General features: G+C 45.0%; 4 protein-coding genes across 4 annotated transcripts; 2 read left to right on the top strand and 2 right to left on the bottom strand.

The window, feature by feature from the left end:
* Nucleotides 1-617: 617 nt before the first annotated feature.
* On the bottom strand, nucleotides 618-2,934 carry F4822DRAFT_428381 (kinase-like domain-containing protein; the record flags this gene model as incomplete). Its single annotated transcript, XM_051460903.1, has 6 exons — nucleotides 618-771; nucleotides 837-1,294; nucleotides 1,352-2,055; nucleotides 2,109-2,287; nucleotides 2,443-2,812; nucleotides 2,880-2,934. The coding sequence occupies 6 exons, from the start codon at nucleotides 2,932-2,934 to the stop codon at nucleotides 618-620; spliced, it is 1,920 nt and encodes a 639-aa protein (XP_051315809.1).
* Nucleotides 2,935-3,673: 739 nt separating this feature from the next.
* F4822DRAFT_400579 (uncharacterized protein) lies at nucleotides 3,674-4,589 on the top strand. The gene is made up of 3 exons (XM_051457874.1): nucleotides 3,674-4,177; nucleotides 4,226-4,281; nucleotides 4,344-4,589. The coding sequence occupies exons 1-3, from the start codon at nucleotides 4,052-4,054 to the stop codon at nucleotides 4,489-4,491; spliced, it is 330 nt and encodes a 109-aa protein (XP_051315808.1). The 5' UTR covers nucleotides 3,674-4,051; the 3' UTR covers nucleotides 4,492-4,589.
* A 347-nt stretch (nucleotides 4,590-4,936) lies between these two features.
* On the top strand, nucleotides 4,937-6,893 carry F4822DRAFT_428379 (uncharacterized protein; the record flags this gene model as incomplete). The annotated part of the gene is made up of 6 exons (XM_051460902.1): nucleotides 4,937-5,132; nucleotides 5,184-5,265; nucleotides 5,319-5,508; nucleotides 5,570-6,385; nucleotides 6,460-6,609; nucleotides 6,663-6,893. 6 exons carry the CDS (start codon nucleotides 4,937-4,939, stop codon nucleotides 6,891-6,893), a joined length of 1,665 nt encoding a protein of 554 aa, XP_051315807.1.
* Nucleotides 6,894-8,374: 1,481 nt separating this feature from the next.
* Nucleotides 8,375-11,948, bottom strand: F4822DRAFT_221371 (uncharacterized protein). Its single transcript, XM_051454002.1, has 5 exons — nucleotides 11,577-11,948; nucleotides 11,427-11,493; nucleotides 10,907-11,333; nucleotides 10,675-10,853; nucleotides 8,375-10,603 (listed from the first exon to the last, which is right to left on the bottom strand). Exons 1-5 carry the CDS (start codon nucleotides 11,712-11,714, stop codon nucleotides 8,772-8,774), a joined length of 2,643 nt encoding a protein of 880 aa, XP_051315806.1. The 5' UTR covers nucleotides 11,715-11,948; the 3' UTR covers nucleotides 8,375-8,771.
* Between the last annotated feature and the right edge of the window lie 2,569 nt (nucleotides 11,949-14,517).

The following is a 14,517-nucleotide window of genomic DNA, read 5'->3' as shown; positions in this document are numbered from 1 at the left end:
AATAGTTCGTCTAGGTGACTCTGTGGGGCACCTTGGCTCGACCTGTACGTTGGTATGAAGGACTTAGGCATTTTAAATAGTCCGATTGTACTTGGGCGAAATCCCCTTCGATGGTTGTTTGTTGTTTGAGTTTCGGGGTTGGTTACGTACGCGTCGAAAGATTATAAGTGGTGGATAAACCGCAGCAGGCAGTCGGCCAATCCAGCAAGGGACAGACACATTTATGAATGCGAGATTCGCCATGAGGTCTCGCACCGCTCGCACTGCCACGCTAGGTTCGAGATCGTTCACTTCTTGAGACCAGACCACCAATACGAAAAGAAGATTGGCCGAAAAGTAAGCCGATATTGGGTAGCGTTTTTCTTTTTGTCTCGGAATGACGATGTAGAAAAAAGACAACGCCTCTCACCTTTTCCTTTTTTGTTACCTAGGTATGTCTCGCCGTCCCCAACCGATTATAAACGGGGTTTTCGAATTACTACGCCTTGCGAAAGAAGAGTTGCTAGGTTCGTCCGGTCGCTTCGACTTGAAATGGTAATATTCCCGCAAAAGAGCAAATTATGTCCAAGATGAGTTTCATCAATTACGTGCCATACCAATACTTTTGTGTCTGAGGGTTAACCGTATTGGATGGCTGAGCTCGAGATCAGTAACGCTGATCTAGTTGAAGGTTCCGCGTGTCCACTCATCAAGCTACGTCGACTACTTTCGGCGGCTGCCCTGAAAAAAGAAACTACAGGCTCATCGTAGTGATACCTAGATACAATTCGGCTGGTACTCTCAGCGTTAGCATAACCCTACATCCATTAGGTGAATAGTAACATGCAATCACTTACTAGTTTTCAGCATAGTATATAGGCAACTCCTTCTCCATGGACCCCTCTCCAAAAAGGATGAATTGGATAGAAAACTTGGTAATATCTAGGTTATTGTCTTCTATGTGTTTGGATAGGCTTTTGATTTGTTCATGGAGTTGGCACGTAGAGGAGTCCCAGTTTCCATCTGTTAATATAAAGAGAGTGGCAGATTGAGAATTACACACGATCTTGGTCACTAATTCACCAAGGCAGTAATTCAAGTCAGTCTCATTGGAATCGAATATTAGATCCCAAACTTCCTTTTCCAAGTTTTTGGTCTTGTTTGTCGATACGGTAATATCATTGGAAGCACTTTTTACTAGGACAGGTATATTTTTTGGCGTAATTTGTTTGGCGATTTTTCCGAATACGCGTATTGTTTTGCAAACGGCATCCTTGTTGTGTCTCATAGAAATCGTATCATCAATCAAAAATATCTGCACTATTAATCATCTTAATCTGCTAATAGCCTTATGGGGAAGGAGGCCACTCACTTGTTCAGTTCGTTGAAGATGCCTGTCCTCTTTCTGGATGCTTGGAGACTCATTCTGCTTGAAGCTCGGCGACACATGAAGGTACTTGGATCGAAACCTAGATCCTTGAATTTGCAACTTTTCGTATAAAAAAGCAATATTTTCGACATCTTCCATTCGTATAGAGCTAGATCCGGTATGTTGTACTTGTTCCGGCACAGCTGAAATCTCTGGAGAGCCACTTTGCTGCTGACTCTCACGCGGCTCTGAGCCGGATATATCCGGTAGATTAATCAAAGGTAGCTCAATCGGTCCCAGCTGGTTGACGCCTCCACGCATATGCCAACGATTCAGAAGTTGGTGAGCGTCAAGACGATTAGATTCTGGTTGGAGCATGTGATTTAGAACGATATCGTCAACTTGATGAAATATTTCATCAGCCCCTTGTTCTGGGTCCCTAATGCAAACCTGATGCATTTGATCGACAGCCTTGAGGCGTGCAGTCGCGTCGTGGAAGCAAGCGCCATAGCCTGCTGCGTCTAGTCTAGTATCTTTAGTTTGCTCGCACCTCTTCTCCCAGTACTGGTTTATCCCAGCTTCGCCTCTCAAACTCCACACTAGAGTCTCGCTGAAAACCGCGCCTATAGACCATATGTCTGCTTTTGGGCCTACTCTGTCGTGTGAAATGCCTCTCCTTCCGTCGATATCGCAACACTCCGGTGCAGCTGGGGATGGTTAAATTAATTAGGCGCACGGGGCTAATGTATTTTAAACTCACAATACATCTTATTTGCCCCGTTGTCCCTGCCCCCTTGATCATTATCCTTTTCGTTCACCACTCTAGTGTGACTGCGACCAAAATCGGTAAGTTTGAAAAGCGATGGAGGACCCGACCCAGACTTCCTTTCGCCTTCGTAGAATAAGAGGATGTTTTCCGGTTTGATATCTTGGTGAATTCTATGATATACTTAGCATTAAAGATATTATATTCGGGCAAGTAGCTAACCCCATCAAGCGAACTCCTTCATATGCTTGTACAAGGCCATCATTTCACCCAGTGCACTATGATACATGAGCATTCAATGTGATTAAGATCCTCCTTGATAGCTTACCTAGCTAGTCGTTGCCCTTCGGATTCTCGCTCCTTGGCATTGTTATGAATCATCGCGATGGCATCTAGTAGACCAAAGATTTGCTGCCAAAACTCCGTACATCCCGACGACTCGAGCCCCTTTGAGTTGTCTTTAAAATACTGCTTCAGAGTCTCCCCATTAGCGTACTCAATAACGAGCGTTGCTTTGGATCCTTGTCGGAACGACCAGTAGTATCTAGGTATGTTGCGAAATGGGCTGCGTCCGGGATCTGGGCCACTACGCTTTATTTCTTCCTCTTTGTCGTGAAGAACTCTATACGTTTCGGTTTCACTCTCCCATAGCCGCCACACATCATCACACTTTTCGAACCCTTCGTATTCTTTAAGTACTGCAAGTTTCTAGACATCCATCTAGTTAGTAACTTGGGAGTTGGGTAAAAGAGTGGGGGTACTCACAGCTCTGCCCCTGAGCAACATTCATGTATCTTAGCTTTCCATACGGTACAGCCATCCCCGCCGTTTGTATTCTCGATCTGATCGATTTTGTCGATTGGAACAACAACCCTAGGCTTCAGTCGTCGCCTGTGTCGGACATTTTCGAACATGAATGGGCAAAATGGCCATTGCACTTCACAAAAGAAGTCTTTGAACCGCCCTATGCCATCGCATTTCAGCGGAAAATGTTCAGGGTCTAGGGGCAGGTGCGCATCGTTCAGTCCCTCCTCTGTAAAACGATGTATCATATCAGGTTCTCCAATCCACACAAGAATGGATAATAAGCGTAGGCATTTATCGCGAACCTCCTCTGTGCTGACGTTTGATCCACCGTTAAATAGGTTATTGAGTGTGCGGCTGATCCTCGGGGTCGTCCAATATTCTTGTAATTTGTGGTAGCAGATATATCTGGCATTAGATTCAACTTGGAGGTGGCCACTGCCACCATCACTAATTGCCTCTATTTTTTGGCGTAGCTGAACTCCGTCGAGCTGAGATTTCTAAACGGCCAATAACGGAGCAAAGACACGCGAGATGTTCACGATGTCTTGGAATCTAAGATACTATCCATGCCTATGACATAGTCTGCCAAGCCAGGGTCCATTATACAATGACATCGAGGCTTCTTCCCATTGGTTGGGCGCACGACACGCCACGCGCAACCGGTATAGAAGACCGGTCAAACCCATATTATAAGCTTACCGCACCTGTCCATTTTGCGTTAGATTTAACTACTAGGTAGCTTCCGCTGTCTAGGTAGTTAAATTCAGCTACGAAAGATTATTAAGGCCGGTTGAGTTGAGACCAATGTAGGTAGGTAAACATATATATCTCTTGTTGCTGTTGCCTAGAGTGATAGGGCTTGTTGAGTAATTTTAACCTTGCCCCGCAAAAGCAAAACCAGTCCGTTATCCACATACACTCAAATGTGATGAGAAATTTCATTCGGCATGCTATATTTACATGAAACAGTATACTTTAAAGGATCACGATAATCGCCAAATTCATCAGCCTTACACATCGATCTGTGGAACGATCTTTGAAAAACTTAAGTATGCCTCGGTCCGCCTTTTCATATCCTTTTTAGTAGAAGAATTGCTTTTTCTACCTAAATATTCCTACGATCCCCTAACATGGCGACACAAGATGGGAATCATACGCTAGCACATTCCGTCACTTTTTCCGACTATCACCTTCGTAAGGACGTTCTTGTAGCCTTCCTCCGTTGGCGTTTTCAAGATGACAATATCAATGTCGAGGTGAGTCAAACTTCTAACTTTAGACGTACTGTTATACTAATTCCATAGAAACCAGTGGGGGCATCGCATTTCAACAGCTGGCTTCCTAGAGGACTAGAGAGGATGTACGTTCGCCATCCATGCATTACTCTTTCTATGCTAGTGTTTAACCAGATAGCGGAATTAGGCAGATAACAATGCTGTTAAAAAACTACGAGACAGGACTTCTTTTGATCCTAAACAAGTGCAGGCAGAGTTCGGCTAAAACCTGGTTTGCTTTTTCTTTCATTCGGCGTGCCCTAACAGCCGAGGCTTTCTTATTTGGTGGACATTAGCAATATGCAGGCAGCCGAACATCGCCTTCCCTAAACTGAAATAGAGGCGGGTTGGCTCCCATAGCATTTTAAATGATAAGTCTATTGTATATCGCCATTGGTAAGGATATTCGCCAATAGCGTCTGTGTTTAGTAGTAATCGACTTGCATCGGATAAGAATCATCTTGTAGACCTGTACTACTGTGCTCCCGCAGCCTACGTACTGTATGATCAGTAATCCTATGGCGAACCTGGCGTTTTCTCGGCATCAGCGTACCTAGGTAACCTACCTAGATAGGCACCTCCCCTTCGGTGACGCCACGTGGAATTCTGTGTTCAGGCACTCTTGAACGCCCATAAAACATAATCAACAGATATCAAGCTTAAGTTCTACATAAAGTATGCCAATTTGTCGTCAATGAAATACTACGAAACTAGGTATGTATTAGTCTCCCTGTGGCATCAATGGATGAAGACGACTGGCTAGAAGCTGCCTGTGAACAAGCGGCTAAGTATCCGACCGAGAAAACATATCAAGCATCCGATGTACCACCAAGCGTGAGGGGAAACTATCTTTACCGACTCTGGGACAATCAGGGTCTTCTTTTCGACGGCCGTCGTCCATCATTGGTATTTGTAGAGAAGGCGCGAAAAGATGAAAGTGAGTGTCTCAACGACACAACTTCGCGATCTCCTGTTGATAATCTGATAGCTTATAGCACGAAAAATGTGCACAAATACAAAGATCTGCAGGAACATCTTTCTATGCGGAAAGATCCGGACTGCAGACATGTGTACGTGATTTTTAAAATATGCATAATTGGCGTCTACTCACTTGACGCTATAGATTCATCGAGGCCAACAATTCGAGAGCCCCCATGAACTGTACGCTACCTATGCTACAGCTTCTATTGACTTTCCTCCAAGTGAACCCAATTTTCTTGGATTCTATGCATGCTTTTGGCGACCACATGGACGCAGTGGATGCACCTCTGTGTCAATTCCAATTTGACAGCCACGCCTGTGGGGGACTCCGGGTGATAAAACTAGGCCGCTCAGGCAGTCAATTGCGCCATACATACCTTCTACGCTCTCCAGAAAAAAGATAAAGAGGCTAAACATCCTTGGTCCATTCGGCAAACCGCTGTCTATCACGCATTCGATCTGGAGACCGGTCGAGCATTCTGGATCAGCATTAAGAGCAACAACATACAAGACGCCATAAAAATAGATACGGCAGGGTACCAAGGGCAAGATTCTATAGCCCAACCTTTCCTCTTTACATTAAAGACTCACCTGGTGTATATCCGATGGTGTCAAGAAAGCTGGCCCTGGTTCGTCCGTGATCTTGAAAATGAGGTCCGCAATACACTGATTCGGGCTCGGACAACCCCTGTTGGTCGGGAGCCATATTTCGACGATGATGAATATGCCTATGGCGGTGCCAATGACCAGAACGTCGCCGGCCACCGTAGAAGATGTATGAGTGGTAGTCTTGCTGTGTTGAAATCGACATTGAAGAAAGCTGGCCTTCCTCTGATCCGTATTCATAGTAACGGAGAATACTCAAATGAGCAGTCAAATACCCGCCAACTTTGGAGATCTGGCACTGCTAGACACTGGCCTGGTCCTTCACGGATATTAAAAAGTTTCAATTTTGAAGACCTCCAACGGCTCAATATCATCGGAGAGAGGATACAAGAAGCAGTTCTAGTTATAAAACTAGATTCCAAGGCCTTAGCTGAGCTTCGGATGTACTACCAAAACTTAAAGGGACAGAGCGAATTTCCTGAAGAATGCTCCAAACATCTACCTCCTTTTCTGGAAAAGGTCCAATCAGCCGTTGATTGCATGGAGACACGGAGGATACAGCTTGAGTCACTAACCCAAAGACTTGAGGAAGGGAAGAGGCTAGTGAGTGAATACTCTGATCCAACATTCTCCTGTTTTGCTAATACTCTAAGTATGAGAACATTCTCTAATACAAGAATTTGGAAATGAGCAGAGTGTACGCCGAAGAAGCGAAACAAACCGCAACACATATGGAAAAGATCGCGTTTCGATCAGCAAACGAGACATCTTCAATGCATATCATCACCATAGTCACTCTTATATTCCTCCCGGGGACATTCGTCGCGGTATGTAAACGCCATACACCTAAACAAAACATCCCACAGCTAATTTCTCGTAGACGTTCTTTCAAAGCGGTGTACTGCAATGGCAAGATGCGGGTTACATCCAGGAAAATTGGCTATTCCGACCTGCGATCTTCCACCTCTTTCTAGCGATCTGCCTACCACTAATGTTCGTGATTTTTCTGGCTTGGTCCTTGACTTCATGCTATGGGGAGCGAAGATATAGGCAACACGTATTCAACAATACGGAAAGTACTCACCCAGGAAAACGGCGGCTCGAGTGCTAAATACCTAGGTTTTGGAGGTTTTGCTTCTGTGTTTCATTGTTTGAGATAGTTTCTTTTTAATATACGCACGTTTTGATTCGAGAAGTCTTCAACTATGAATATAGAACCCTTTGCGAAAGGGAGCGCTGTAACTTCGAGCCGGAAAATTTAGTCCACCAATCAAATTGCGAGATGTTGATCGATGTAGTAATTGGTACAGTATCTTAGGTGTATGAGCCCCGATAACCACAACGTTCAGGCAGGGTGCCCGCCGTCTGGAGCCCACATCCCTTGCTCAAGAGCATGAATCAAGTATTAGACCATTCTCTCCGATATAATTAACTCGAACATCTATTCGCATCGTTACAAGTAAAAGCAAATTCCGATATTTTTCTACGTCGATGGCTCAATAAGAGCTAGTCAGACAACTCATAAGTTCATATAGCCCTATAATTACGAGGCGTTACCGCTCTTCCGCTATGACTTAGCGAGTACTATTAGCTAACAAAGTCGCTATTTCTTATTTTTTTCAGGCAGCCATGCGCTGTGGCCTACTAAATCCACAGCAACCTTAGGCTCGGCGCTACACCTCCTGTACCTACAGTGGGTCGAAAAAAGTGTCGTATAATCGTCATTTTTACACCAAAACTCATCAACTTTACAACGTAATAATTCATAATATTTATATAGCAATCATACCTCAAACTTTATATATACCTGCTATAGTAGTAAGAAATAAATTTGATAGCTTTTTAGATTTTTAGAATTTTTTTTAAAGAAAATAAAACCATTTTAATATAAAATATTAATATAAATATTATACCTTATTTTTAACATAACGTTTTTTATATAATTTATAAACTTTTATTATTTTAAAAAACTATACAATATATAAAAATAGTTAAAACAATTTATTAAATTTTATTTCAATTTTTAAAGATAGTATTGATTAAGTTATTAAGGTATAAAATCGCATAAGTTATTGAAGGAAGAAAAAAAGTTGTACGACACTTTTTTCTACCCACTGTAGGTAGGTAATTATAGCACATCGCCCACTGACATTCGGTACCCCGCACCATTAAGATGGCCGGGGGGATGAGGGGCATAGGGGACTCTACTTAACCAGACCCACGAGGCTCAATGCTCAGCATAAAACGTTTAAGGATTACCAAGAGTGCCTACTTAGGTGCTTGATGAACACCTCGCGGCCTTGTAAATCGATTCTTATTTTTTATTTTAAAAAAATAGACAAACAGGTGCGTCGAAGCGGTTGATATCTGCTGTCTTCTGTTAGGTGTGTCTCGGTTGGTCGCATCTCTCCCCTAAAGAGCCGTCGCAGGCTAGGCTTTTAGCGGAGTCGGGGCGCTAAAGCAGCGCAGCTGTAGGGCCAGGGCGCCAGGCTACACCATCTCACGCATTTTAAAGCCACAACATACTTCATTCACACCATCAATTCATATCCAACAGACTAAGCTGTCCTGCCTACCTAGTTCTAAACACAACTAGGCACCTGATTCATCCTTTAATCGCTTCATGGGTCTTCGTGTATACCGCAAGCGATAACCCCCCTCCAATCCCTTCCATCCATCCTTTTTCCTTACCCGCTATAAATACAGGTTCGCCTCGCTACATCGTTCCCAAATCCAAGTCCTAAATCCAATAAAATATTGCGCGGTGATATATATAACGCTCATAAATGCCGTATCTCTTAGCTGTTACATACTTAAGAGCTGAATCATCCCCTAAGATGATGGCATTGTTAAGCCATATCGGGTTGTAATACAAGAGATAAGTATAAATCCTATAACAGAGCCTTAACCCAATCGCTATTTTGTTCTGTAATTATAGACGGTAGCCACTATAACGGGTATGCATTACGTGGGGTAATACCCTGTAAGTTTACCCCTGCACCCCTGCAAGGAAGAAATCAAGCTCCTTCCCATGTCCTATCGCATGTTCATTCTCAGCTAGCTGTTCTAGCAAACTCAAGAATGGATCCTTTTCTTCTCCGGGTGCGGTAGCCGGACTGTCGTGATGAGCCCTTGGATCCGAGCTCGATGCGACCACATAAGCTTGCTTGCGATGGTCTTCTACTCCTTGCCACGGTGTGGGAGAGGAGAAAGTATTAGTTGGTACAGTACCAAACATCGGGTCATAGCTAGCGACACCAAGACTGCTTTCGTTATCCCCGCTCGGACTAGGCGTTGCATAATGATAAGATGGCGAGAAAGCGGAGGTCGGCATCGCTTCCATATGTTGTTGTGATTGTTGGTGAGCTACAGCTTCGAATCCCGCAGCTGCAGCCGCCGCTACCGCAGCGACGCTAGCGGCCTGATCATCGGCCGATTCTCTTCGTTGGGGGACTTGAGCGGTATTTGTAGGGAGACCCTCTTGGTGAAGAGGGAGTGTGTTGGAGTTTTGAAGTATTGGTGCGGAATGAGGGGCTGTTGAGAAGGAGAAATGACGGTTATGGGCGCTAGGTGTAGGCAGCCCGGAAGTTAACGGCCCATTATGAGCCGTATTTACTGGTGTTAGGCTCCTCATATCAGGCCGCTTTCGCGTAAGACCTGAAATCTTCCGTTTCAAACCTGGCCGTTCCGAGTCTCCATTCATGTGAAGAGCATATAAATCAGATCCTCTAAATGATTGATCTGCAACAGGTTCGACGACGACGTCCGATAGTGTAAGATTTGCAGCATTAAATGTAAATGGACGTGCTGATCCGCCGATATTCGAGTAGCGATCAAAGAAATCTTCTAGGTTGAAAGTAGGTGAGTAACGCATTGAGCTATTTGCGATGCTCTTAACTAGCTCGGCGTGGGCATGGTATATGCTTTGCAAAGTGTCGCGTTGATGCTGTACGCTGGCCCACGTACAGCTCAGCTCATTTAATTGCTGCATTTCTCGGGAAAGGAACTCCGATGAGGATGACAGCACACCCATACCTTCACCGCCCCCGCTTTTGTTATAGTGTGCGCCATGAATATGAACTGTGCCGGCGGTACAGATGCAATATCCAACAAAAGCGGGCCATTCGATTGATGCCATCTGCTTACCCAATTCGACCAACTCGGCGATCGCGTTGGCATGTAGGAAACAAATGTTGGTGGCCTCTATTTGCCAAGATTGGTGTTGACCCGTTCCTGCTAGTTCTGCAAGGTCAATCGGTAGGAAGGGCCTATATATGAGACAGTGAATCAAGTGGTAGATAAGTTTGCTAAGAACGAGAACCGACGAATCTGGTTGGCCGAAAAGGGTATCAACGCTTGAGAAAACATCATCGGTTCCAGAGGCCCATATGTCGAGGTCTTGTCTGATCTTCGATAGTTCGGAGAGCGCATGCCAGGGGAAATGAGAATCGCCTTTAACACCGCCCGCTGCAAGGTATCTGTTGGTGTTTCCTAAAATGCGGCTAATATCGATAATCAGACCGCTACTCCCTTGGGATTTTCTCCCATTCCCTTGTAAGTGTTGAAGGTTTGATCCATTTTGAAAGAAATCGCCTTCAACCGGCAAGGTAGATGGTCCTGGGGACCAGCATGGGAGGCGCAGAAGAATTGTATTGTCGCTGATGAGACACGGGCGTTTTGAGCCGCAGGCAACGAACCTATCGAGTAGGTAACACGTCCAGAATAAGCGACGTCTCATTTCGCGTTCCACGGTGGTGATACGGGTGTGTAAATCGACTTCACGGTGTAACTCTAAGGCCATAGCCATGCCAATGGCGGTTGCTAAAATGCTATTAGTACCCGGATCTGCTGATTACACTAACCATAAAAACCATTGGCATTCAGGGACATACTTAGGAGCATATACGCCTTCTTCCCCTTGCCTGTTGCCGTAAAGGCAGTGACAAGGAGAAGAAGGGCTTGAAGCGCATCGATGGATGGTTCATCCGTATCAATTTCACTTCTTGATCGTAGAGCGTAATCCTCACTAAGCTTGACAGCCGATTGATACCCAGAGGGATGAGCCGTATATCTAATAGTGTCTTAGTAATTTGATATATGTTTTGTCACGACATGGAGGCAAACCTAGCAGCAAGCGCATAAATGGCATTGATAAGATAGGTGGGTAATTGGTTGAGTTGTAAACGTTGTCGCACGGTAGATTCATCGAGGATATGGTATGGCTTCGCGTGGAAACGAGTAAAATAAGTATCAAGAACGGCGTCTATCCGTACGCCAGGGGAAGATTCTGTAACGGTGGGTGAGTACACGGCAGATTCCGTACCTGCATCTCTTGCTCGAGATGTGTCCAGGGCAGGGCGTTTTGTTCTCGGTTCAGAGGTTGACTCGCCCGTTGCCGATCCGCCGTTAGAAGAGGTGTCGTCCGCAATAATTTGTGAGGGTTCTGATCCGTCCGATTTCCTGTCTTTAAGTTGGGCTTCCAAACCATCAACCCTTTTTAATAATGCTTCTAACACATCTGTTTTCGGACCTCGTTTCTTTGGTACAGCATCTGTAAAAACACCAAGTGAAATCGTCAGCCCTGTTGTTGACTCCACCCTAGGGAGGGAAGCCTCCGTAAGCGGAGAATAGCCGGGCTACCCACCATAGACGCAGGGACATTGGAAAACTTGGCAAGCTTCGCAGGACGGACGTAGCCGATTGCATTTAATCTATATGAAGAACGTCATTTGTTAGATGAAGAAGGCAATTCGGCTAATTAGATGCGACGCTGCTAGCCTGAAGTGAGCCTTACCTTCCGCTTCCGACATGACTTGCAGTTCATTGCTTCTCGAGGTTCATTGCCCATGCGGCGACTTGGTAGTCGTTCTATGCCGACCTGAGGTCGCGACATGATGATGGGTTGAATTCCAGGGTGAGGTGCAACACTCATGATTACCGACTCGAGTAGAGATAGATGAATAGATCAAATGAGAATTGAGTAAATGGGCCCTGGATGCCTACTTTGTTTCGTGTAAGGGTCTCCGAATGTTAGGAGCCGAAAAGCGTCGCGGTGTGGGAGACCACATCAAATTCGTGTGTTCTTTTTGTCTATCGTTTCTTTTCTCCTCGTCTCTTCTCTCTTCTCTCTACTAGAATAGAGGCTTTCGTTGGATAATGAATAGCCCTCTCATCCTTCCCTATTGCCAATACAGTTGTTGTTATTGTTGTTGGCTCTTTTAACTCGAAGTTCCTACGTTGGTATGGCGTTATAGTGGTCGTTGCATATTGCTGTGATATACAATACAATACCTATTACAGGTACTGACACGTCCAATAAAAAGTATTTCTGTGTCTCTAGAATTTGGGGACATGGAGAAAGAGTCGACGGAGAACGAACTAATAAGAAAGAATTAACGGGCTAAGGCCGCGCAAGGCATTGCAGAAATTTGTGGTCCTCGAATAAAGATGAGAAAGGAATGGGATTGGATGGGGTATAGAGATTTAGATTCGTGCGGAGAGAGACAAGACGAGACAGGACAAGACAAGACGCTGAAGATGTAGAATGTAGGAGGAAAAGGACATGGGAACGATTGGGGTTTAGGGCGTATAAAGCCCTGCTAATAACTACCCCTGTCCCCTGTTCCTTGTATGCTTGTATGGCATCCTCCGCAAAAAAAAAAAAATTGAAATAAAATAAAAAAGAGACCTGACCTGCTTTTAGCATGGTCCTGCTTTAGTACGATGTAGTAGTGTATACTATGGGACGTACTATGTCAATCCGGTCGGCTCGTGTGGCCCTTGTAGCTTGCGGGACCTTACGGGGGCAACTGGGGAAAGTTGCAGGGAACTGGGAAGGTTAATTAGGGGGGGCTAGGATCATGTATTGGCTATGATGTCGGACCAAGCAGTCGGAAAGACACCGAAAAGGGGTTCTTGCAGACTTCAATCCGCCCCTTAATAGGAGGGGCCGTTCGCTGTTACTATGATCCATATGATCCATCCTCTCAGCTTGACACCTAACTGCTAACCGCTAACAGTTAACTGTTTAGCTGGAAAAGATTGCATGGGGGAGGGTTATACAGGGGCGGAGAAGGACGGAGGAATAGACCTGGAAAGAGTTGGAGGTACCGTTAAGGTGGAGGGTGAGGAGTGTGATACGGGGAAAAAGAGGGGAACTCCAACTCTTTTTGCAAGTATACCACGTGCCAGGACGGGATACTCTAGTTGCGCGCCAATAGAAAGCCTTCCCTAATGGCCTCCCTGGAACCCTCCCTAGACCTAATTATTAGCGCACCCTAGCCATTCGAAACCGTGGAAGCGCCGACTTGACAACCTCATCCTACTGTAAAAGCCTTACTCACTTAGTAACTTAGTAACTTTGACACTGCGGCGACTCTGATGATCTCCATGATAGTTACTAGAATTCAAATAAGTAGGTAGTAACCAAATATGTACTATATATGGCCATTTTTCATTTAGCTAACTACTTCTAGATAATGAAGGAGAAAAAAAAGACTCATCGGCATTTCATGTTAATTGTCGTTGTGACCTGTCGTTTAACTCGAGTCTTTTTGTGGCTTAAGCTACTCGGAATGCGACTCGTTTACGCATATGTTGGCTTGACGCTGAGTTCCCCCGAGAAGAAAAAGATCAGTGGATTTGAAGCAGTTGAAAAAAATTGATGTACACCGCACACCTCAGTAGGCTGGTAGGTCGAAGCAAGTCTCACCTATTGGCTTGACGTATGTCCAATCAATAGACCACATCTGGTCTGATCTTCAGATGATCTTCGACCGGGAGGGTGACGAAGTGGCAGAAGCCACAATCAAGGCTAACCCAGATCATAGATATCGCTGACTGGGTATACTCAGCATTCTCTAAAAACACTGGCTCTCTCCTATATGGGCGGATGGGAGGCTTGAACTGGTGATATGCTATAGAAGTTGCTAGCATTCTGCAACAACTAGTGAATGATATGCAAGCACACGAGCCTTTTTACGTCGATCCCATCTAACACACATAAGAAGTAAGAAAAAAAAAACAGTCTAACAAAAGCCCCTACAGCTTTTTGAAATGCGCAAAGTCTAAATTACGGACAGATCCTTCTGTCATCTGTCATAATCCACCTAGCATTGAATCCTTGAATCGGATCGCCATACGCTAACGATATTGGGACAGCTTCTTCGTTCACCTTGCTCACCAAACCTGGGTGCTTTTGCATGTTGGAGGTTCTGCTTCGGTCTTAAGTTAAGGAATTTGGGATTCCTCCGGCCATGTTTTTCCCGCCGGTGTCAATTTAGATACCCATTTTCCCCTTGCAGTAGTGAAGAAAAAAATTCTTCGAAGGACAAAGCGAAATTTCAGGGTGCAGCATAACCAGGTAGCCCATTCAGGAGAAAGCTACGATGATAGCTGATTATACAGTGTTTCATAAGTTTTTCCGTGAGTTCGTAGGCTAGGATAAGATAGGTATTCGATCTACCATACCGGTGAACGATAGAAGCTTCTACCGCCAGGATTGGGCAAGCTGGAGCATTGATTTCTGCAACACCAACTGCGAGCACGGAGATATACGGCTGAGGTGGCGAAACTCGAACCATTTTCAAGTAGATTCAGATTATCATGATCTGGAAACGTCTTATTGGATCCGGTAGAATGAATGCCCTGCTCAGGACGGATACCGACAGCATGGAAGCAGCGGAATCTAGGGCTTGTGCGTCCACATGTCAACGCCTGGAAGCACCCGAGTAGAC

The sequence above is a fragment of the Hypoxylon trugodes genome, assembly GCF_022578975.1.
Source record: "Hypoxylon trugodes strain CBS 135444 unplaced genomic scaffold F4822scaffold_4, whole genome shotgun sequence".
Classification (NCBI taxonomy): domain Eukaryota; kingdom Fungi; phylum Ascomycota; class Sordariomycetes; order Xylariales; family Hypoxylaceae; genus Hypoxylon; species Hypoxylon trugodes.
The sequence above is the reverse complement of the archived record's forward strand: the minus strand, read 5'-3'. Positions and strand labels throughout refer to the sequence as shown.

What these genes read in the sequence shown, in the direction of transcription:
- F4822DRAFT_400579 (XM_051457874.1), top strand. Translation starts at nt 4,052, where the DNA reads ATGGCGACACAAGATGGGAATCATACGCTAGCACATTCCGTCACTTTT. An exon ending in ATGACAATATCAATGTCGAG is followed by an intron (nt 4,178 to 4,225) that starts GTGAGTCAAACT and finishes CTAATTCCATAG; the next exon opens with AAACCAGTGGGGGCATCGCA. An exon ending in CCTAGAGGACTAGAGAGGAT is followed by an intron (nt 4,282 to 4,343) that starts GTACGTTCGCCA and finishes TAGCGGAATTAG; the next exon opens with GCAGATAACAATGCTGTTAA.
- F4822DRAFT_221371 (XM_051454002.1), bottom strand. Translation starts at nt 11,714, where the DNA reads ATGAGTGTTGCACCTCACCCTGGAATTCAACCCATCATCATGTCGCGA. An exon ending in AGTCATGTCGGAAGCGGAAG is followed by an intron (nt 11,494 to 11,576) that starts GTAAGGCTCACT and finishes TTCTTCATATAG; the next exon opens with ATTAAATGCAATCGGCTACG. An exon ending in CCAATGTCCCTGCGTCTATG is followed by an intron (nt 11,334 to 11,426) that starts GTGGGTAGCCCG and finishes GTGTTTTTACAG; the next exon opens with ATGCTGTACCAAAGAAACGA.